Below are 25,066 nucleotides of genomic sequence, written 5' to 3' on the forward strand. Positions count from 1 at the left end.
ACACAGCTTTTAACTATGCAATTGTTAACTGTTGAAATATCAGGTATGAACTACTGCACTGTGTAAGGGATTTGATCAGTTTTTCAAATGGAATTTATAATATCTTAATATTTTAGCCATTTACTAAAAAAACCTAATGTGTAAAAAGAAACATCACTACCTTAAAGTGGCCTGATCTTTCAAAATATGTTTATTGGAGATCCATATTTTGTATTAAATTAATCTTCATTCATACCTTTTGATACTATGCCATGTTCTTATACACTCCACTAAATACTTACTATTGCTTTGTATAAATATTCCAAATTACATATGGGGAATCTTATTTTTATGATCTGAAAAATACTACTTCAGCCTTAGCATGGCTTCCTCCAATATTATAACAAAAAAAGAAATTTCAGCACTTGAGTACTATGAAACATTAAGATAAAGTGTTGTAATAATGTTTGCCAAAGAAGCACTCAGTGCTGATAGTGATTTAAATTTGAGGTCCTACTTTTCATTGCAGTTCAGCCATTTTTTCTTCACTGATTTTTATTTTAAATAGGTGTTTGCAAAACCACAAAATCCTGGACGTACACACGGAATCAGGGAATGCCCAGGGTTGGAAGGGACCTCATGGATCATGAATCTCCACCCCCCTTGCCACAGGCAGGGCCACCAACCTCCCCATTTAATACTAGACCAGGCTGCCCAGGGCCCATCCAACCTGGCCTTGAACACCTCCAGGGACGGGGCACCCAATATACACATACAGATCTCATATTTTGAACATGCACCAAATAAATGCATGAATAAACTAATTTGGCTGTGCGCTGATTACATACATTAAAGCAGTCCTACATGCTTGTATTACAGGCAGACCTTTGAAAATGTGATTTCTGGTACTTTAAATTCTTTTTTCAGATGTTCATGGACAGATACCTCAGCTCATTGTTAATGATATATGGAGCACAGACTGACCATAAAAGCTTGTATAATCCAAACTCTTAATATATATGCAGACTAAAGGAATATACAAAGAGGATTCAAGGTTGAAATCTGACATATTTATCTGACTTGTGCCTGCCCACGTTCCTTAATATACATACCTGATACCAGGAATACGCCCGATCAGATGGGTCTATGAGAATGGTGATGATCTTGGCCTTGGGAATGAGGGAAGCAGCTCGCTTAGGAGCTTCCTCAGAATGAAAATAGTTGGCACTTTTCTCAAAGAGTAAGTCAGTGGTGACATTGGAAGGAGTAGGGAAGAAATCCATGTACCTAGAAAAGGAACATCATCTTCAGAATTACTTGGAAGTGCTTTTATTCTACAATGAAATAACGCTTTTATTCTACAATAAAATAATGGCCTAATGGCTACCTAAAAGCAACAAGAAGTCTACATTGTATTTTGATCACATTTTATGTGCTACTATCTCTCATCTTCTGACTACATATAGATTTGCAGCTATTTTTTTCTAGCTGGAAGAAAACATTATGACATTCATGTATCTTTTTAAAATTAGCAAATTCTCACTTTTCAGTAAGACAAACTCCTACTCCTATAAATGTCAAAAGTAAAAAAAATGAGTATTCTGAATTTGATCCTTTGCAGACACCAATTACAGTGCAAGAGCCTAACAAAAAAGTATCAAAATTGTTTTTACTAAAAAACACAATAGAGCTTGTTATTATGGGTGAAAATCCACTCAAAATCCACCACAGCTTCAGCAGGTAAAACATTTCTAAGCAGTGACAACATTTTTCTATCAAACACATTTTTGTGAGAACATGGGTTGGTATTCCTTTTGGTTTTCTTTGTGAGCAAACTTTTCAGTTTGCCACATGCAGATTTTTTTATAGTTGGAGAAAAGAAGAAATGGGAAATGTTCTTCTTAATATTTCAGTTAAACTTTTGTAAAATAAATGCTATTTAAAACAACCTCTTCCAATGATTATGCTTACAGACTGAAGATTCCAGTGCTCAGATCTTGTTCTGCTCATAGGACTGAACTACTTTTAATACAAATGATACACTCTAGGCTTTGAAATTGTCACCACCACAGGCTCAGTGAGAAAACTCAATAGGATGGAACTAACTGATGCAAAAGCAATTTTCGTTCGGACATAAACATAACATGCATTTTATCAGGGCACACGTATTGTTAGCATACAAGCACTGATTACAAGGTACTTAGAGAGAAGGAATGATACTACCGTGATTTAAAGAAACAAAACTCTGTGACATTTGATTCTGAGAAGCTAATTTCCTCTACTCTGCTCTTGTGAGGACCCATCTGGAATACTGCGTCCAAGTGTGGAGCCCCCAGTACAAGAAAGACAGGGAGCTGTTGGAGAGGGTACAGAGGAGAGCCACAGAGATGATCAGGGGACTGGAGCACCTCCCCTACGAAGACAGGCTGAGGGAGCTGGGCTTGTCCAGCCTGGAGAAAAGAAGGCTAGAGAGTGACCTCATTGCAGCCTTTCAGTACCTGAAGGGAGCCTACAAACAGGAGGGGAATCAACTCTTTGAAAGGGTAGATAACAACAAGACAAGGGGAAATGGCTTTAAGTTGAGGGAGGGGAGATTTAGGTTGGATGTCAGGGGGAAGTTCTTTACAGAGAGAGTGGTGAGGTGCTGGAACAGGCTGCCCAGAGAGGCTGTGGATGCCCTGTCCCTGGAGGTGTTCAAGGCCAGATTGTATGGGGCCCTTGGCAGCCTGGTCTGGTATTAAATGGGGAGGTTGGTGGCCCTGCATGTGGCAGGGGGTTGGAGATTCAAGATCCTTGAGGTCCTTTCCAATCCTGGCCATTCTATGATTCTGTGATTCTTATGGGTGAATTTTATTGAATTCTTCACTGGCAAAGCTGAGAAGGTTTTAGATAAACTTGTCGAAAAAATCTGTAACAATGCTTACATAAAGAAATGCATGTCTAGTCTACTTGGACTTCTCTGCATAAAGAACAGAATGGGCAGTTCTCCTCTTACTGTTCTATTGTCTCCATTGGGACACTGCAATATACATCTGTACCTCTTTTAAGTATTGAGGTTGCCACGGTCCTGACATCTGAAACAATGTCGTAGCTAGTCTATGTCTAACTAAGCTTTGACGAAGACTTAAATCAGACAGCTCTGGAAAAAAAAACAAAAAAACAAAAAAAAACCCCTAAATCTCCATCACCATAAAATAAATTGAACCACTTGTTACTTGCAAATATTGTTGCCATGAAGGAATCCTAACTAATTAAAGGACTAATGAGGAGAGACCTTGCATTTAATTAACATTTGGTAAGCTCATTAAGTGACAGCATTAAAATAGTCTATCAGACTGAAGGTCTGAGAAATCTGTAAGGCAGACAGAATGCAAACCTAAGAGTTAAACAACTACACTGTAGGGCAGCTCTGAGTATTGAAGATTGATCTGAGAAGCTGGCAAGGCTGAGTGGGGCACGTAGCACAGATATACATTAGCCAAATGAATGCTTTCCTGTGAGGCCTGATAAAATTACATAGTTGGTCTATTAAGTTGACCACTGAAGTCTTACGCACTGTTGCTGTGATAAGATGAAGGTAATCTGGCAGACACATTGTATCTGCACGTTAGGGAAGTGTTTAAAACAGGAGGAAGGAGAGAAGCAGCAAAGAGGTCTTTCTGCCCAATGAAAAAGATGATTTTGCAGAAAAAGTGTCTCACTCAACTTAGCCTGTCTCCATCAGCACTATTCACTATGCCCTGTTTGCTTGCCTGACTTCAAAAAGCTTAATAGCAAAGATTCGGCTCTCTAATTTCCAGTCAACATTTTGTGGAAGAAACCGCTGCTTCAATTATAACTCAGCAAAAACTAAGTGACTTAAAAAGAAACTGGATCTAACATATCTGTACTAAGACTATACAACAGTGCTCGCTCTGTTAATTTTATGGATGAATACAAATTCAAAGGCAATAAAGCTATTTTCCCTTAGACTGGAGAAAAAAAGAAACAAAAGAAAAAAGAAACGAGACAAAATATAAATAGTATCTTATTGGTGCTCCCCTGCCACTGTAGGATGTTACTGCTATTCATCTGGTAGTGTTCTGTACTGCAGCACAAAATATCAAGAATGACCTTTTGGGAGTAGATACCTCTGGTGATTTCCTGGTAGCCAAAGTGAACATGACAGCAGTGAAACATGCTCTTTTTCTTAGCATCATTTATGTACCCGACTGAGCCGTTAACATTCTCCCAATTACTAGATCCTAGATCCTTGAACAACATTCTGAGTCTTTTCTTCTCCCACTATTACCTGATTGCTATTTCTAAATTGCAATTGAAGAAAAAAAATGCCTCTCTCTAACATGAACATATTTTTCCTCCATATATTCAACCAATAAACATCACTGTCTCAATAAGAAATAAGGTCTATGTCATAGAAATAATTACAATTCAGCTGTATAAACTCACAGAATTAAGAAATACATATTTTGTTACTCTTTTTGCATATATTAATATCTGGATATTAACAAGAAAGCCTCAATAAAGTTACTGCATTTATGATATGCACCATGGTTATTATTCATTTGCATTTACTTAACATTCTAGAAAGACACTAAAGGTTATTTTTTTCTATCTCACTCTTTATATAAACAGTTAACATTACCAACAGCAATGTCATTTTTATATTGTTTACAATATATAAACTTTTATATTTATACTAATAACCCATCTTACCAATCAATCCCCCTGTGGTAGTTATTTCTATTAAAGAACTGTACCTCCTCAAAGGTTTTTGGGCTGGGGGAGTTACTAATGATGGAAGGATGCATAATCAGGAACAAATACAAGGCGGTGGTACCTACAAATAGGACAAAAGTCTAAGATTAAAATAAACACACACACATTTTATGGGTCACACTCTCAAGTGGACTGAACTAGCTTTATTCTTTTTTACTTTAGTGAAGGAATGCTCATTTACGCCACTTACGAGTCTACATCTTCAGTGCTTTTAAATCAAAGGCATTAAAGGAACTTTGCTAATACACAGTAGAGTGGCAAGGCTCAAATCTGTTATTCACGCTGCCAAAAATTGCTTTTCAAAATTGGTTGTTGTTACAAAAATAATTCAAAAGTCTTGCGCTCAGTAGCTAATGGGGACTGGTGAAGATGAGAAGAAGCAGATACGCAATTTTTTAATTACAAAGAAGAAAATTAACCGTGAAGTTAATTTATAAACTCTCACAACCTTACAATTCAAACTGTCCATTAGGAACTCCTTGACGTAAAGCAAATTCCATGACACAGAAAGTTTCTCTAAGCATGGCAAAAGCAGCACAGACAAAATCCTGCAGTTAAGAATCTTCATCACTTGAAATATTGATGTCTTTCCCTCCCTCAGCTCTGACAAGATCTGACAAAGTCAAGTTTGTTGATTTATCATTGTGACTCATTTGATATAAAGCTTACAGAAATCTGACAGACACTAGAACACTGCACACATTTTAAAAATGTATATGAACTTTTATTGTAACTTACACTATTCAAATACATTCGGATATCTGAAAATAAAAAATGCTATTAGATGATCACAGTCTCTACAGAGCACTCTGACTAAAACCTGATTAATTAGTACAATTGCTTGCATTTACAAATACCCTACCTTGTCAAAATAGGAAAGACTCTTACCAGTTTTCTGAGGTCCTACAACCAAGAATTTTGGTAATCGATCACAGGTTTTTTCTTTAGACCAGATATCTCTGTGCCGTTTGTCATCACAGGGATTCTGAAGTAGAGAAGAAAAACAAAGAATTTTACTAGCAATCATACCCACTAAGCTTCTTAAATTCTGTTTATGTTGATTATCAATCTGCAAATGTTCTTACCAGAAAAATATTAGTTTTCCTTACGAGTGAAAAAATGTTACATTTAGAAGAATTATTTCAATAATTCAGAAATATGTTTGCAGATGAGACACACAAAAAACTTCTTTATCTTACCCCCCCCACACTTTCAGACAAGTATGTAGCAGGAATGTATTTTTCATTTTCTAACTCACTGAAATACATACAAATGACCCACCTACTCAATAGACCTTGGGACAAGATGATTTCTCCAGAGAAATGCCAATAAATTCAGGAGAATTATGCCAAAGACAAATTTCATCCAATGTACTCAAGATATGGGAATAGTTCAAGATTAATCAATCAATGACATACAAATTAAGAAAAGTAAAAATGCTAATGAATTCTCTAACTACTTTTCTTTTTACATTACTGTAACAGATATCAGTCTATATAAGCTGCAAACTAAAATACAAAATTAATTCTAGTTTAAGGATTTCCATTCACATATTACATCTTCTGAACCCCTAGTTCAAATCAGTACAAAATACTGAGTCTGAAGTGAGTCCTGATACAAATATTTATCATTTTCTATTTTAATACTGAATCAGCTTTGTATCTATTTTATGAATACTTCTTGCAAGCAATTTTTGACAGTGGTCTGCTGAGACGAAGAGGATTACCAATATTCTAGGCAAAAAAAAAAAAAAAAAAAAAAAAAAGTAGCTATTCAAGTTTATGCAAATTATAGACAAAAGACACCACTTTCAGTGTATGTTAGTCATTGTTGCTGACAAATTTCTATGCTATGTTATTGTAATTATTCAAGTCCTTTGGCTACAGGCTAATTTCCATTTTCTAAATTCATGTTCTCTTAACGGTATGCAAAGTTCTTGGCATTTTTTCCACTAGTTCAATGCTTTATTCAGTAACAGCATGAATTTCAAGCTTCACATTTAAGACCAAATTTGCAGTCTCACATTCAGATTCTTACGAAGTTGGCAATTCAATATCCAATGCTAGAAAAAACTTAAATAAGCAAACTTAAATACATTTTAAAGTTTGATTTAGTAAAGCTTGCTCTCAAAATATTTTGAGTCACCTCAGAAAGAGTCACCACAGCATCCACATAGTGATATAGATTTCTGTCATGCCCAGACATCCCACAAATTGATTGAACTGTCACTGAGTGGGTGGAAGCAGAACAACATTCCCAGATCTCAGAGTAATTTCTCTTTAGAGACTGTGCTCTTATCACTGGGTCACTGGCTGAAGATATCATGTCAAATGCAATGTTAGTACAGGTTTCAGCTTTAGCACATTTCACCTCCTGATACATTCAATCTGATCACTCACGAGAGGTGGCCTAATGAAGAAGCACAATTGACAACTTCAATATATTAAGTGCGTGTCAGGTTCTTGCTTCTCAGCTTCTCACTTCTCAGCTTACTGTGAATAACTTTCTACTGTACTTATGCTTGATGAGTCAGTTTTTGAATTAAGGTAGCCATGGTCTTAGGGCTCTTTGTTCTTTTTGGATACTCTCTTATCTTAACACATTTGGAATAAAGTTAATGTCTTTAATGGACAATGGATAAAATATAGAGATATCTCTTTCAAATGCTTCATTTCTGCTAGTTACAAAAGAAGAAATAACAACAACCACCTTTCCTGCATTTCCCACAATTCTACAAACAAATAAAGTCACAAATAAAATGAATGAAAGATAATCTTTTCTATATGTATTAGCACATATTACTTTCACAGCCTTTCTATGGAGACCAAAACAATTGGGAAAACTGCATGGATTGAAAACCACTCCAAATTCAAAAATATGACTGCTTTTGCTTACAGGAAACTGAAGCAAAGAAATTTAGAAAACAAAAACAGACAAAAACATCAAGACCACTTTTTTTTTTTTTATATATATTTTTTTAATCCTTTGATCAACAAGTCTGCCTACCTGCCAGAGTGGGTCCTTTTGCTCAGGGAATAGCTCGAAGTACTTGCGAGCCAGCTGAACTGGAGGAAGAGTTTGCAGTTTCAGGTTTGTCCAAGTATGAACAAAGTTGGCCAGATTCACAAATGTATACAGCCCCAAGCGGTCGTTTCCATAGTTAGACAAGTGTGTCATGAAGATGCTAATCTTTGAAAAACAGCAAGAAAGTCTACATTGAGTCATTGTGTCACTAGATGGCAGTGTAATCACAGATAACATAAATCTACTTTGCATTTTGCTGTTATTTAGAACTCCAAGTCTTTGATCACATCCATACAGATCTTACTATCTTTGCTCTTCATTGCATTACATCCTCTTTCTCAAGTCAGCTCAGTGGAATCAATGAAGAAAACCACAGAAGAGGCACCATGAGCTGTGTGAAGTAGGAAATGCCATCTAACCCTGGGATTGTATAATATTTACATAATCTTTAAGCAAATTCACTTAATGGTGAACACAGCAAAAGTATTACCTCTAGGTTTACTTCATCTAAAATATATATACTTTAATATTAGAAAAGCAAATTCTGTTTTAGTGGAAGAATTACAGCAATTTAAATCTTGCTGCTCCAGCTGTAGGTTTAACAGGATGTGTAACCCATCACTTCTATATAGCTATTCCTCAAACTCTGGGCAGATAGTCAAATCATGTGCAGAAACAGAAAAAGAAGTTTGAAGCATGACCGAGTACTTCCAAAGTGCATTAAATGTTCCCCCATCCAAACAAAAAAGCACCAAGCATCCTTCACTTCTCTGTCAATTGTAAGGCTGCTTGTATTTTGCTCTTCTAACACCGCACTGTGAAACTGTGACTCGGATAAATCCTCCAATGCTACAACATCAGCTCCAAATGCACACTAGCACTCATCACGGAACCAACATCTGCCATCAGGGTTTCTTTCCAGGAGAGAAACATAAATTGAATGCACGTAAACTGTACCGCTGAGCAGAGCAGCAATACAGACTGTCAAATAGTCTCCCAGAGGCTGAGGAAGGACTGCGGACTGAAACCTCTGCTATGAAAAATGATCTGTCCTCAAAATCATTTTTTTTACTGATGAAACATGCTGTTTTTACACGCAGTGTAATCTCTGATCTTTTGCTTCTCTAGGAGGTTTCTTTCTCCCTCCCCAATCTTTTTTTTTTTTAAATAGGAAAGCTATCTCATGACATATTCTCCAAACTCAGTTCCATTAAAAAATAGAAACTTGACTCTTATTATAAATAAAACTGCCAATGTCTTTAAAGGGTAATTTCTAATTCAAGTGAAACCTGAAGTAACCACTTAAAGACGGAAAAAGCTCATTGCAACCTGAATTCTGAAGTCATTTAAAAAACTGAAATAAATATTTTGTAAAGGAATTCCAGCCTTCAATTTAAACAGGAAAAAGAAGGAAATGAAAAATTTGAATCCACAGTGTGTTCTTCTGCTTTGGATTATTTTAATAATATTTTAATAACTGGCTTCCTGCGATAGAAAACTTTCAAAGCTTTAGAACTAATTTTCTTGAACACCCCACTGTAATGCAAAGTATTACTTGCAGTTAATTATACTGTGGAAGAAATGTTCAATCAATAGTGTCAATTTGGTGACACCTCTTTGGATAACAAAGTAAACAGACTATTTAATGTATTTTGTCTGACTTAAGTAAAATTAGGAGACATATATCAATTAACCACCAGAACACAATCTTCCATTTCAGACAGCAACAAGTGTGGGTTTTTTTGTGGTGTTTATTTTTGTATTCTTTTTTTCTCCCCTAAATACTCTCTTTTAGCAACAAATAATAAGCATTTTGCCAAATCTACAACCTTTTTAAGATTCCTTTTTTATTTCAGTTCCTAAAGCAGGAACAGATCAGCCACTGGATTGTCATTCTCAACAAGGATATGATCAGAGTGGTTCTGTAAGAGAGGTTAACTTGCTTTCTTGACAAACTCTTTCTTTTCCACACAAGATGACCTCTGACATTTATCAAGTTAGTTTACCTCCTGGCAACTCCTTACATGACAAACACTTCCGCGCTGCATTGAAAGAAAAAGCAAAAGAACTTGAAAAAATTCCTAGTGCGGGGAAAATATGTATTGTTTTTTTCCCTGAATGGAATTAATTGTAATTTGAAGTATATTAGAAAGGAGGCTAAAAAATTGTTTGGATGCATCATAATAAGTCATTTCCATCACACAAAACTGTTTCAAGGAAATGTAGAAATATCAGAGATCTCAGTTCCCATTATGCAGTTATTTTTTATATCAAACAATTTATGGATAATAATTTCTAACAAAAGGACAGAAGATCAAATGCTATCTTAAAGCACTCATAACTACATCTTGCAAAGCAGTCCATATTTAGTGTTACCAAATACATAACCTAATTTTTTACATGATAGGAAAGGTCTCCTTTACTTCTACGTAGCATCAAAAATAATACTGGTAGCTGATTACCTTCTAAGAATATGGGAAAAAAATTTTCTTTCCTCCTGTTGATACTGTGCAAGCAAACTCCCAGCACAATCACTACCACTGTGCAGAATCAGCAAACAATAATCCTGTGCTTCATAGAACAACAAAAGACTGCTGACTGTACTGAGCGTATGTGGCAAGGTCCTGGTTGCAGGGGCCTGCAGAGGTGACCTTAGTGGGCAGAGTCCAGCAGCTGCCCAGAGCCAGCTCTGGCAATGTTTCTCTGTAAATAGAACACTTCATTTATCATGGACTCCTACGGGAGGTGGCTTACAGTCTGCGATGCCAACTTACCAGGCACTGCTGCTGCCCTTGGGGCACTCCTAGTGGCCTGACAGCAGCTATATGGCCACGGCATCAGAGAGATGGACAAGCTTATCCATGTTTCCCCAGCTACAGGAGAAAATGATAGCCAAGTACCATTTGAATGGTTTGCACCTTGGTGTGGGTCCCATTGCAGGGAATGCTAAGTTGCTAGCTATTTCCTTGCTTTCCCACAAATTTGAGGAAAACTCAATTTACCAATTTGTAGAGCAACACAGATGATGGAAACTCATGTAATTGCCTTTCCATTTACAGGTGTGCAGTTTTACACCCAGACAAAACAGAATAACCATTTTTTGCCTTCTGTGTTGAGTTACTATGCTTTGTTCCATGCTATCATATATCATATTCCAACTTTCATTCGAGCAAATTCCACATAATGAGGATGATCACTTTTCCATGACAGCTAATAATCAATACACTACATTACTAAGGACTTACTCTCTTAAAACTACACATTGGGAGATATAAAAGGAATCCTTTGGAGGCACTTCAGAAGGCTAGACTAGTAAAAACCACTATTTGTTCAACAATCTTGCACCCCTCGGCAATGCCATATAATATAAATAGAGCTTCATATATTTCTTTATTCCCTCTTCAAAAGAAAAGCAGCTGTGAATAGATTTATATTTACTCTAACAAGCATTTTAGCCTGTCTTTCAGTTAGAAAGACTCCATTTGATTTTATTATTTTTATTCCCCTTTTAAAGTAATTTCTTTCTGGGCATCTCAGCATTTTCTTTATCTGAGTGCAAGAAGGATCACCCTTTTTAGCTGTTCCTCATAAACAAACTATCACCTTGGTTGCACTTGAATGCACTCTCCATGGGATTTAATGTCTTCCATGAGGGGACTGAAATGAAATGCAGAAAATATTTAAAATCATGTTTTGGGACTAAATCAGGCCTCTGGGCAACAGCTCCTTTTTTGTTCCAACCCATCTTCAGATCAGAGCAGCGGAGGCGCTCTCCTGCACTCCGCATTCTCACAGAGCCTTGCAGGCAGCTGAATCCTCAGTTCCTTTCAGCTGCTTCTCAGCACTTCTGTACTCCTTCCTCAGAATGAAAGGGCAGACCGCTATTTCTGTTCTGCTTTCCTCCTCATTATTACCGCTGATGATATTTGGGATTCTGACTAGTGCTGCAGAGAAATAAGGACAATCATTCAGAAGGAACAGCCTTTATCTTTCTGAACACCCATTTTGTGCTGTATATTTCCTTACTACAACATTTCCCAATTAGAGGCAATAGCTTCTAGGTCAACAAATTGCAGAGGAGACTGGGATTGAGTTGCTGCTATTAAATCACATATATCAAGAACAGAGAGAGCAATAAATGCTTGACAATTTACACCAAACAAAATATATATATATATGCAAAGAGTTACCCAGCTTCTAGCAACAGATGTTAGAATCCTAGAATCTTTTGAGTTCAAAGGGACCCTTAAAGGCCTTTTGATGAAGTTAAGCACGCCACTTTGAAATGAAGTAAAAATAATGATTGACAATTAATTGGGTGATAATATAATAAATATAGGTAATAAAAAAACCCACTCTGCTAGGCACAAGAACGGATAGATTACCAATTTAGAATATCGTTGCCATTTTAGCTCTGTACAAATATTTACAGGCCACAAGAGTATGTCTAATCCTCAGAACACCTACATTCCAATTAATTCGGTAGTGTGTACACTGCAGTTTTGATACCATCTCCATATTACTCAGAAGAACTTTATTTCAGGTATTCAGAGACTCAGGAATACCAGGCTTTCCTCCATTAGACTCACAAAGTGATACAATAAGAAATTAGATCACAGTCTATGCTTGAACATATATTATTTATTGGCTGAAATATAGTCTCCTAAGATATGTATGCTACCAGAAAAGCTGTGTTCAATTCCACAACATAAGGATTCCAGCTTGCATATCACTATTTGCTCCTAGGCTATACTGCTAGTTTTGCAGCTGCCACAGATCTATCCACTTGCAAAGACAGCAAGTTAGCTAGTTGAGCTTGATTTACATAGCAGTATCTGCACTATAAATGTGATGGAGCTAGGGAAGATTTAGAAGATCAAACAAAATTACATATTTAGGGTACTGAATAGTCTGACAGTCAGAACACTGGAATTTATTTTCAGCTTTTGCACACGGTTGGTTGTTGTTTTACTTGGCATTCTCCAAAAACAGTGACTATACTTGTGATGCAATTTCCTAGCTGGTAACAGAGTCTTATTTACAAGTCTGCCCAGGAGGCTCACTTCACTGACAGTTGTAAAACACTTCTATATGGCTTTTCATTTGAAAATCTGAAGAATGGCAAAGCTTTTTCCTTGCCCACTGTTCTTCTACTGTTGGAACTATCTCTAGATAGCTTTCTGTTTCTCAGCCTTTCCTGGTGCCCATTCATTTTCTTTTATATTTTGTCTATATCATCCCCAAAATACCACTCAGGCTGCTATGGGCGGATTATGGAGAACACACAGAAGGGCAAGGAATACTTGTATTCTGCAGTCAACCAAAATGCCAAGCACAACCGACTTCCCTCACCTCCCCAGTTGATGGCAACTCCCCAAGCTCTTCTTGGAGCTCTCAAGAGTTACTGACACAGGAACAGGAGAACAGAGAAGAGATGAAACTGTTGAGTGGAAGCGGCCTCCTTTGCAGTCTTTACTGCCTCTAGATACGAAGATGTGGAAAGCTGGACAGACAGAAATGGAAGACTTAAGCCTGACTGCCTTTGCTTTTGTATTTTTGTCTGTAGTTTTAAAGGATGGCTGCTGGTCTTGCTTAGGGTCACATTAAGATCCAGTAGGTTCTGCTGATGCTCATACAAACACTCTAATTTTCAGCACTGAAGGAGATAACTTCTCCCTTGTTGCAAGTCAATTAGCTTAATAACAGTTCTACTCACTGTAACTTGGGAGAGTTAGAAATTAAAGGAAAATACTTAGAACTGAATGCATATGAAGATTACAATTATTTTAAGAACAATCAGGCATAGAACTGAATCATGAATGGCCTTTCCTCTCAATCAATACTGCTGTAACTGTATGGAGATGGCACAGCTGGTTACACATTGTTTTCATTATTGGGCTGTCAAACATTTGAAGACTTTCATCAAATTTCCCTCCAAGGGTATCTTCCTCTTTCTTCAGATCTGTAGACAGCCAGTACTTTGCAAGGAAGTGTACGTAAGTGCTGTGGAATTACTAAATTATGTGTTGTTTGTTTTTCTTTGAGGCAAAAAAGATATGGGAGATTTTTATGAAGTGTGATTTGCCTTGAACATCCATCTGGTATGACTGCAGAGCTTCTGATTTTTATCTTCCACATTCAAATGAAAAATATTCTGGCATACCTGAGACTAGGTCATGAACATCTTCTACAGATTTAAACCAGTACAGCTTAACTCTTATTGATTTTAATGGAAAAGGAAAGGCATAAAATACTGCCTCATACCATGTTCATAGAGGAAGTTAGTCTTATATTATGAAAAACTGGGCTTACCAGATTATTTGGATTCTAGAATCAAAACACATCTTCCATACAAGGATTTGAAAACTAAAGCAAATAGATTAACAAATTGATTCTAGCAATAAAATCTAATGAACTAGTAGTGGAAAGCAGATGAGAAATACTGCATTTAACAGCGTCAGTCTGCTTCATAAATTTTCTTTTCATTATTGAAATTTTGCACTTAGAAAAACAATAAGCTAAAAAAAACCAAACCAAACCAACAACAACAACAACAACAACAACAAAACAAACCTAACAAAAAAAAACAACCAACCAATGAAACTAGTAAGCTTGCCCTGCATCCGGCCTGTCATACATTGAACAATGTCCACAGAAGCAGATGGCAGCAGATATGTATGAGGAAAGTACTGCACATTTGACAGCAGAGAGACATTTGAGATATAATCCTCTATGAAAGTCTTCCCTGTACTTAAGGACAACACAAAGCATGAATATTTATATGGAATCCATGTCTTGTCAACTACTGCAGTAACAAATATCCAACCAAATTCAATTCGGTAGTTCAAATTTTGGTTCTTAATATGAAAAACATTCTTATGGAGCATTTAGGAGAACAAGAGCTATTCAAATTGTTTCTCTGTAGCCTCCTGCAGCTGCTGCAGGTATAGGCGAGTGGTCCTTTACTTCTTTGAACATTCTGCGATTGCCAAGTGTTGATCTGACAGGAGGTGCTCTAATAGCTAATCTCTAATTGCTGATCCCATGGGAGTACGTGTACATGATTACAAAAAATGCTGGAATATGCAGTGCTGTCTGTAGCAGATTCCTGTCTGGTACATTTTAATTCTAAAGGACATCTAATGGAAATTGGTTTTATTAACTAAAACTTCACTGAATATTGCAGACAGAATCTGAAGTCACTGAAAATTCTAACAACTTTATCAAGCAAAATGTTTGCTGAATGTTTTAATGTCAGTAAAGATTCTTCGTTTATTTAAATATGCTAATTTAAGTGTTGCAAAAGTCAGTTGGGATTTATTTGGGAATGATTCTGGCCCAGCTAATGCAAAATAAATAAATTAATAAAGAAATAATATATTTTTTAAAAGGGGATGCCATATTTCATGTAACTAGCAGTAGGCTTCACTTACTCTGGGATATGCAGTTAAGCACAGCATAGCCAGAAGCCTGCTATTGTTTAAACATTTCAAAATGAAGCTAAATGCAAATATGCTTAATTCAGTCTCCTTTAAATTGATAGGACCATCTCTTCTTGTGACTTTCTTAATACAGTTTCAATACCACTTAGAAGCAGTTATACCTCTTTGCCAGCTGTCTCTAGTAAAATCCAGGATCTTTACAGTAAGACTAAAGCACTGGGAAGCTGAAGAAAAACCAACCTGGTGTTCTTACGCGCATCCACTCCTCTGAAAGAGCAATCCAGGTTTTCCTTGTAGCTTTGTCACAGATCTCCCTGGATAAATTTGTGCAAGTCACACAATTCCCCTGTCAGGCAATTATCTAATTGATAACATAGGGCAATTAATACCTGTATACTAACAATACAGGGCTGCAGAAGGCTTTTTTTCTTATGTGCATGTAAAAAAATTTGTGCAAGATCCTGATATTGTATGATCTTGTCTAAGGGCCACTGTAGTCAACAAGATTTTTAACAGAAGAAATGAACATTAAATATTATTTAAGAAGTAGATAACATGGTTTAGTACTATTCAGGCTCTTTTTGTTTTTTAGCTTCATAGCACTTCAGCATTCTGAATGCTTTACGAACACAATGGGAACAGACATCGAGACCATTTTACAGCCACTACCAGATCACAATTTAACGAGCAGTGAGGGCTCATAAATACATACCAAATAAATACGGCTTGTAGACCACAAGATTAACTACCAATTCTTATTAGATAAGATACCAATTCTTATTTTCCACATTACCAGCAGAAGTCATTTGCAGAGCAGCTTTTCCTCTGCAGTTTGATGTTTGTCTTACCTACAAGACCTCCGGCTATAGAATGCCCTGGAAAAATGACAACAATACTGGTTCTCGTGTCAAAAAGCTCATAGATTCACATATGGTTTGATGCTTTTTTTTTGCTTATTCTCCAGTTTGTCATCGATTCAAATGTACTATAAGGAAGCAGAGCCTGTCATGTGAATAGCTGCCATTACACGACCAGATTGCACAGAAAATGTGAGTAATATTCTTAGGGGTACTTATATCAATATGGAGTAGTATTCAATTCCTAAAGAAACATTCTAATAACCTACACTTCAGAAACAATATTTACTTTAGATAAGTAATCCAAAATAAACCAGGAAATGTAATTAAGGCCTTTGTTAAGATTTACATTTAATTTACACCCACATTTGTCATTTTTTCAAATGAAATATTTATTTACTCTTGAGATGACACTGTAATGATTTCTGGTTAATGTTCCTTCTTAATAGGTTTTTCACCAGTGACAAAAAATGTTTAGAAAACATCTTCTAATAGAATTTTTGCATCCTCTGAAAGACTACATGTTTCATGTTAATTTCTTCAGAGAGCAATCCTGACAATTTTAATGAAACTTATGAAATTCAATCTGCCACTTTATAATTTGACAAATGTATAAAACCCTGACATGTGAGTAGGGGTACAAATACAAAATGGTACAAAGACAAGTCCCACAAATAAAACAAAAAACAACCAAAGATGCAAAACCTGATCTTCAAATTTCTTATCTGCCAGACTAATGCTTACAACTTTACAAACTGTTCATATGCATATATATAATGCATATATACATACATATAAACTCCATCACATCATCTTTTCAGAGGCATTCCTTTGAAAGATTACAACAATTCTTATTCAGCATATTTTGGTATGATATTCACTTACAGATGGATTTAGAACAAATAACTTCCCTTTAGTTAGCCTGCATTGTATTGGGGATGTCATATTTCTCAGAACTATGTGATTGTACAGTCCACATAGCAATGCATAAATCAGAGATCATGAAGCACTATCTAAAAACACATTTCTGTACTCACATTAAGTATGTAAGGCAGGATGCTAAAATGTGATTGATTTATATCAATAACCATTAGCTGTTCTACTGTTTGCCTTTCCTCCACTCTCCTTTCAATTTGAAAGGGTTATGCTTCAAGCAACCACATTAAGTTTTGCTGTTTCACTGCTGTTGTAAAAAAGGTTTTGGTTAAGTTGTGGCTGCGTTTCCAACATGGAATACAGTTTGTTCTGATTCAAAGTGTTGCTACAATATGGTTCCGTCAAAGTCTCTTTGTTGAGCTAGAAACTCTTAGGATGTACACATATTCCCAAGCATTGCTATGGTACCAATACCCTCCACTCTTAAGAATTTTCCAGGCCTCACCTCTCTTAATGTGCCTTGTCTGACATGATAAATATTAAATTTAGGACTGGGACATACTACCATCCTCTAGTAGGCAGACCATGTGTGCAGAGGAAGTGAAGCTTTTCTTCCCTACGTTTGCTACATGAACATGAAAAATAAAGGAGAACAAAACACAGTAACTACTTTCAGAGAATCAAAACAACAGCCTTGAGGTTTGAGGTTTGAAAAATAGACCTGTATATAAACAGTAGTTGGCAGAAGTTTCTCTTTTTTGTCTGTTTGCTTTTCCACCGGAGTTTCATTAAATCACAGAGAATTAAAAAAAGGCACAAAAGTATGTCAGCTATTATTCCAAAGGATTTGAGTGGAAATATACTCTGTTCAGCTTTGAGCGTTCTGGAAAACCCAGTCCTAGGGATTAAATCTGGATAAAGCAGGTACAGTAAATTTTATTTATATGATTCTCCAACAAAACAGCATCTGTCATCATTCCTTTTAAATTTCAGTTCAATTTAACTGAAAAGCTAGCATAAAACCTTGTCTAAGAGGTCAGGTTTAATGCAACTGGCCTAATCTGGTGCCATTTTGAAATACTGTACTGCTCTATTCTGCCAATATTCAGTAGTTTCATAGCCTAGTTTGTTCTTTATTCTATTAAACAAAAATGAAATGTTAAACAGACACATTAATTCAGTGGTTCACTTATTTTGATCTTTTCCTTGAAGCTTTTGTAGAACAGCACCTAAACATTCTCATAACAGGTTCAAGTGCCAGCACTTGTTGCTTGCAACTTTCTCAAAAACCAATGGGTGTTCTCAACATTCTGTGAGTTCTGAAGAGCAGGATAATGGATTTCACCTGAGGCACTTGTCTCATAGTAATAATAGTTCTTAATACTTCATTTCTCTTAAAAATTAAATTTCATGCAGAAGTAAAACAGAACAAGAAATGTTTCTACAACTACATTACTAACAAAACAGTATTCAAAAATGTTAAGATAATTCTGTATGACTTACAGAACAGATATAATATTATATTTTAAACTGATTAATTGAAAAGGCACAAGAGCTAACTCTGTGAAAAATCATTACTATATGGGTATCAACTCCGATGTGCCTTGAAGCACTTATTCAATTCTCCTTTAACTAATTCTTTTTAAATAGTTTCAAAATGACATTGTACTCACTGGATTGAGAACCACCGTGAAGAACAACTCCCCACCTTGGATACTTTTGTCTAGTTCCTTTGGGCCTCCGGGATACTCTTTATAGAAAATAGTGTGGGTGAATAAGCCACAAGTTTGCCTAGGAAGCACCTGAATTTAATTTAAAAAAAAGCAACAAAAGATTCAAGAGAAATTCACAAACCAAAACAATTCATACAGTTCATGAGATAATAAAAGGCAAGTAAGATTCCTCTGTGATAACTACTTTGTAGTTTTGGCATTGCAATGTTGCCAGAAGTCAACAATGATTTAGTTGAATCAATACACTGACAGATAAATAGAGTTTACAGAAAGAAACAGTGGTTTTATTATGATTTATAACATCCAAAAATTCATCACGTTTTCTCTGAAACTGGAAATTGATCTCAGTAGGTATGTCATAATTACGCAGCTTCCTCATACTAACTGTCTCCATTATTCTCCAGTCTTAGTAATGTGTTTGAAGTCTGAACATCAAAAGATTTCTAAAATTCTAAAATAATTTGAAATGTAATCTGAAATAATTCAATCTATTTGTATTTATCAGTTCCATCTTTTATTTAAAAGATAGTTTTGCGATATGTTTAAACTACAATCTGAAATCTTTTTTTCTGGCTTAGATACCACCACCAATAGTAATTCTATGCTGGTGTGATGAATCTTAGTGATTATTATTTTTCTTTCTTTGTTTTATAGATTTTATTCACATTATCAGAAATAGTTTGTTCTCACTCAGCTGTGCTGATTTTACAAGACCAGTTGCAACAAGAAGTAGCAGAAAACAAAAGCTTGTATTTTTAAAGACATGCAAAGAACAAATCTTTTGAACAAGCAAATCTAATAAGTGCACTTATAATTCCCAGTAGAATCTCAAAATATTTTCTCTCAACCTCAGAAAATAATTTGCTGGGGAATATTTCAATTACATCTATTTTTTATGGAAATTCAATCGCTGAAGATCGATGATCGTGTATAATTCTTAAACTGAGACTATCATCAAATCTTTTAGTCCAATTTATAACTTTTATTATATAATAGTTAAAACTTATAAAATGTGCAAATCTCTTACTTGACAGGTACTGTGGTTTTGTAGATACTCTTTCTTTTGCATCTATATATCTCAGCATCTTTCTATATTATGCAGGATGCTGTGATCATAGTTTGTAGATACTATGTTGTCATAAAATGTATGGAATTTGTGTTCTTGCTCTAAAATTGCATATGCTTTTTAAAAAACTTTGGATTTTACTGATGAAATATGAGAACAATTCTTCAAAGAGACAGTGAATGAAGATGTACTGGACGGGAAACGCTCTGGCAAGTTTTACACAACAACTATTACTGTATATATTCATCACTATAAGCCCACACATATAAACTATTAGTGCATTTGCCCTGGAGAACTGAAAGTTTGAGGCTCCTAAACAGGTGGTTTTACACAATTGTTCTCAGCAAATTGTGTTTGGCCCCATTGTCCTTTTTCTTTGTGCTAAATGCATGTCTCTGTGTATCTTCAAATGCTATGCTTTAACAAAAAATTATGAAAGAGATTTCTGGAGATTCTTAGAGTCAGTCAGTTGTTCTCAAGCGCTCTGCGCCCTCTGAGCATAACAACAAACACTTTTTTTTCCCAACACACCACTAATGCTTAAGGAGAATAAACTTTAGCTCAAATCTGTACAGTGTCAGTTTCTTCCTTGATATCTGCAGATCATTTCATCTTAATCCACCCCAAAATAGAGCAGAACATCAAAACTTCGACATATTATTATTCCACTTAGAAAAGTGGTATCCACGGTAACTGGAGGACAATATCAGAATTAAGTGAGAAGCTCAGCAACAGACCCTCCAGAACTGTGGCTGTATCCAGAGGTATAGCACGGTATACACACCAGTATCTTTCCTGTTCACCGATTTCCTCCATGCTCCTAAAGAAAGCTACTTGAGCACATATCATCAAGTATTTCCGAATGTTGTTTTGAAACAGCCTGCAGATAATGATGTTATCTGAATCAGAAATAGCTTGATTCTCAGTGACCCAAAGGCATTAGGATAATGCTTTTCATGTTGGTATTCACAACACTTTAGGCAAATACTGCTGTCAGTAAACTACACTGTGAATTATGTAATACAGAAAACTTGCGTGATTTGATTTGTAGCTGCATCAATTGTGCGGTTTCATAGCCTGAGGGGGCAGCTTCCTTCCCTTCACCTTGTAGGTGTTTACCCTGCATTCAGGCTGACCGCCTGGGCCCAAAGCCTAGCTGGGGGTTAAGTAACAATGCAAAGCACAATTCACATTTCTGTATGGTAAAAAGCAAACTAAGGTCAACTGTGCATAGTTCAGATGAAAGAAAAAGTATTTATGCATAAAATCCAATTCTCAGATGTAATAAACTGGCAAAATTCTTCTGCAGTTAATGACAGTGTTTAAATTTAAAACCTGCTAAAAATCTAACTCATTCCGATAAAACATGCAAAGTTGACTATTTTCGTGAGACCTCTGAAACACTATTTAACAGAAGAAACAGAACAGTTAGGAGTTTGTTAACTGTTAACAGCAGGGTTCCTGGAGATCACCTTCTTTAGCAGTAACATCATCAGCAAAAGAGTGATTTTAATTAACAAGATACTGTCAAACATAACTTGCTATTTATGCAGAACAACATGCGTTTCTTACAATGTGAACTTCCAGGGTATGTTTTTTCTACTTTGAAATAAAGAATTTGCAAAATGCAAGTGCAAGTGCAAGGTCTTGCACCTGAGTCAGGGCAATCCCAAGCACAAATATACACTTTGCAGAGGCTGTGTGGGAGCAGCCCTGAAGAGATGGATTTTTGGGTGCCCATTGATGAAAGACTCAATATGAGACAGCAGTGTGCCCCTGCAGCCTGGAAGGCCAACTGTATCCTGGATTGCATCAAGAGAAGCGTGACCAGCAGGTTGAGGGAGGTGATTTTGCCTGTGCTCTGCTATTGTGAGACCCCACTTGGAGAACCTCGTCCAGATTTGGGGCCCTCAACGCAAGAGGGACATCAAGCCAATGGAGAGGGTCAGGAGGAGTGCCACGAAGATGATCAGAGGGCTGGAGCACCTCCCCTGTGGGGACAAGCTGAGGGAAGCTGGGCTTGTTTAGCCTGGAGAATAGAAGGTACTGGAGGAACCTTACAGTGGCTTTCCAGTACCTGAATGGGAACATACACGTAAGCTGATGGGGGACTTTTCATAAGGGCATGTAGCAACAAGATGAGGGGAAATGGCTTTAAACTGGAAAAGAGTAAATTTAGCCCAGATATCAGGAAGAAATTGTTTACTGTTGAGGGTGGTGAGATACTAGAACAGGTTGCCCAGAGAGGCTGTGGATGTCCCCTTCCTGAAGGCGTTCAAACCAAGCTACAAAGAGGTTTGAGGAACCCGGTCTAGTGGGAGGTGTCCCTGCTTGTAGTAGGGGGGTTGGAACTAGATGATCTTAAGTGCCCCTTCCAACCCAAACCATTGTATGATTCTAGGAGTGGTGGTAATATAATCAGAAATACAACTCACCATTATATTTTTGTGGATGAAACCTCGTCTATACCTCGCAGGCTTCAGATGTGGGTATTCTTCTGTGCTAGTAACTCTGATATTCCAGACCTTTTTCCAGGCATCATAAAGTTGAACATGCACTGGATATACTCCAGAATGGTGAGGAGCCACTGCATAGCCCATATCAGTTGGAATACCATGTTCCTAAAACACAACAGAACAACTGCTTTCAAAAAATTAAGAAACAGTATTTTGGCATCTGATTAACCCTTTGTGAGAGACTGAGAATAGGTCTGAAATATAAATGATGGTGACAGTACAGTATGTTTTGGTATATAACAGTGATGAAAAACAGCACGGTAAAGATGAAACAGAATTTTGAAACTTAAGATTAGAGTAAGTATTTTTACAAGTATGGATATAAACACATTTTATGCTGATTCCTTTAATCAGTGCATTAAACACTTCTGTACTCTTTCAAGTTCTACAAGGAATTTGCTCACAAATTAAGTATTGAGAGAGAAAAGTACTGGCACATACACAACAAAATGGCATCTGGCACTTAAAATTAAAAAAAAGTGATTTCCATTATATGTCCATACACAATTACTTAGTTGAATTTCAAAAAGATCACCCTATTTCTCCTCTAGTCTGCTAGCAGCATAAAATCATATTCAAAAAACAACCATTTCAGTGTCATTTAAATACAGAAAAAAAAACTGTGATGTGTAAAACTGAAGATAATAAGTAGTGTTCTAGAATAACCCCCTTTGTAGTAAACCTGTCATTTCTGCAGACTTCTTTCATTTAACTGACCGTGCTGGTATTACTTTCTTGTGAGATTCACTGTATTTTCTTTCCAGCTTCTGGTTTCCATAATACTCTAATGAATTTTGACACTTTTTCCATTTTCTTTCAAAAGAAGAGCACAAAAGCACATATTTCTGCTTATCCATACAATGTTGCTATGTTGCAATATTTTGAAAAACTGCCCTTGCAAACAAAACCTCTGCATTGTTTAAGAGGTTTTTTTTTGTTGTTTTTTTAAATATATTATTTGTACCATCATCTTCACCATATTTTCCAATTACTCTTCATGTGAAAAGATAAGAGAGGTGATACTTGAGTTCCTTTCATTGAGTAAAACAATTACTAAGGAATACAAAAATTTTTTAAGTCTTATCTCAAAGGAAAATGGGCTCATGACCCAAGAAAATTAATTTTTCTTCATCTTCTCTGGAGAACTACTGTGTGAAAGCTGATGTACCAGATGGACTGGAGAGCCAAGACAAGAAAAACAGGGTACACGTTATGCTGAAAAATATGGGAATTGTCCTGGTTTTTACATAAGGGATTTAACATGAAAGGAGATTAGGTAGACATGAAAGAAGCCTTTCTGACAAGAAAGAAAACCCTGAGCAGGAAGTGCTTTCTGTAGGAAGTGCTCATGATACACTATGAGGATGCTGAACAGACCCTCCACAATATGGAAATGAAAGAAATCCTGAAAGAGACATTTTTCTTCTGCCTACATTGAAAAGTTCCTGTGCTACCTGAAGTACTGAATCTCTGCAGCTTCATTTGTTTCCACTATCACATGTTCACAAATATTTGGTACATAAACCAAGTGATGTATGAATTACTCATTACACGGAAGACCACATTACAGCAATAGAGGTAATATATTAAAAATGTTACAAGTTTCACTGCTATCAAAATAACAAGATACAGATACTTTAAAATACCCAATAATTTTACACCGAAGCTATGATATTTTTTAAATCACATATACTGGATCCTCTGTTTCCAGTCACATAGTAGAAATCAATAGTGCTGCATGTAAGTGTTGGACACTGAAATCCAGATACACCCCTTCCTTCCCAAATGCTCTAAGAGATTTTTCTCTTATTTATGTGTGCTTCGCTTTCCAGAACAGTGAGTCTCTTGAATTTTACTGTAGATATCCTTTTCCTTAGAAGTTCCTCAACCTAAATGGGTAACTTGTCCTTGAGTCACAAATACCATGAGGTGCATAGAGGGTGAAAAGCACGAGTTTTTGTACCCACAGGTGGGTGTATTTTCATGCACAAATGAAAATGCACCTACGCGTTCTTAATGTTTATTATTTGTGCTAAGTTTAAATAGTCAAGATTCAATATTATATGTATCTAAGTAAGACATGATAGCTTTACTAATAGCTCAAAACAAAGCTAATTCACAAAGAACAGCATTTTTTTTCTGTTCCAGAAGATCATGAGAAATAAGAAGAAAAATGTTAAATATTCATGGGAAGAAAGCTATTATTTTCTCACAGTATAATGGTGCGTTTAACAGACAGATATAGTTTAATCTCATTGGACAACCCTAATATTTTAATATTTAAAATACAGTTGTAATTATAATTTCCCTGTGGCCATTTATGGCACAGTAGGAACACAAAATGGGACATAAGATTTTATCACCCTGAGGTTGGCGTAACTTTTGGAATTCTGGTGTCAATGGTTTACAGGCTGGTTTGGCCCAGTTCCGTGACCAGCGGGGCAGAGGGATTTCGCAAAATTTGCGCCTCCGGAAAAAACGGAACAGGGGACCCCAAAATAATTAAAAACAGCGGCAACGGTCTGAGGAGAAACAAACTAATTTACTAAATACATTATCGGAATGCAAGATAGCACATTATAATACAATATAATTAGAACTGAAGCCAATCAATCAAATATAATGAGAGAGAGAATGTCCGAAAGGTGGATAGGCCTCACCATAAAGCTGAGGTGAGATGCGCAGTCCAGTTGAGCAGCAGGGAGACAGGAGAGCCAATGAAGAAGAGCGGACCTTGCCAGGAGTTCTATCTCCTCTCTGTGACCACCAAGTCCCCTGGGGAATGTAGTTCTTC

The 25,066-nt window shown here is 36.4% G+C and overlaps 1 protein-coding gene across 10 annotated transcripts in view; it reads right to left on the reverse strand.

The window, feature by feature from the left end:
* LOC125691903 (bifunctional heparan sulfate N-deacetylase/N-sulfotransferase 3) overlaps positions 1–25,066 on the reverse strand; it is a 415,179-nt gene that overhangs the window by 11,842 nt on the left and 378,271 nt on the right. For all 10 annotated transcript variants that reach the window (XM_048941854.1, XM_048941853.1, XM_048941856.1 and 7 more), the window contains 6 exons: positions 22,192–22,377; positions 18,631–18,759; positions 7,765–7,947; positions 5,647–5,743; positions 4,696–4,819; positions 1,092–1,266 (listed from right to left, as the gene is read on the reverse strand). In XM_048941854.1, the coding sequence (XP_048797811.1) occupies positions 1,092–1,266; positions 4,696–4,819; positions 5,647–5,743; positions 7,765–7,947; positions 18,631–18,759; positions 22,192–22,377 (894 nt within the window). The remainder of the gene's footprint in view (positions 1–1,091; positions 1,267–4,695; positions 4,820–5,646; positions 5,744–7,764; positions 7,948–18,630; positions 18,760–22,191; positions 22,378–25,066) is intronic.

The sequence above is a fragment of the Lagopus muta genome, chromosome 4, assembly GCF_023343835.1.
Source record: "Lagopus muta isolate bLagMut1 chromosome 4, bLagMut1 primary, whole genome shotgun sequence".
In the NCBI taxonomy this organism is placed as follows: Eukaryota; Metazoa; Chordata; class Aves; order Galliformes; family Phasianidae; genus Lagopus; species Lagopus muta.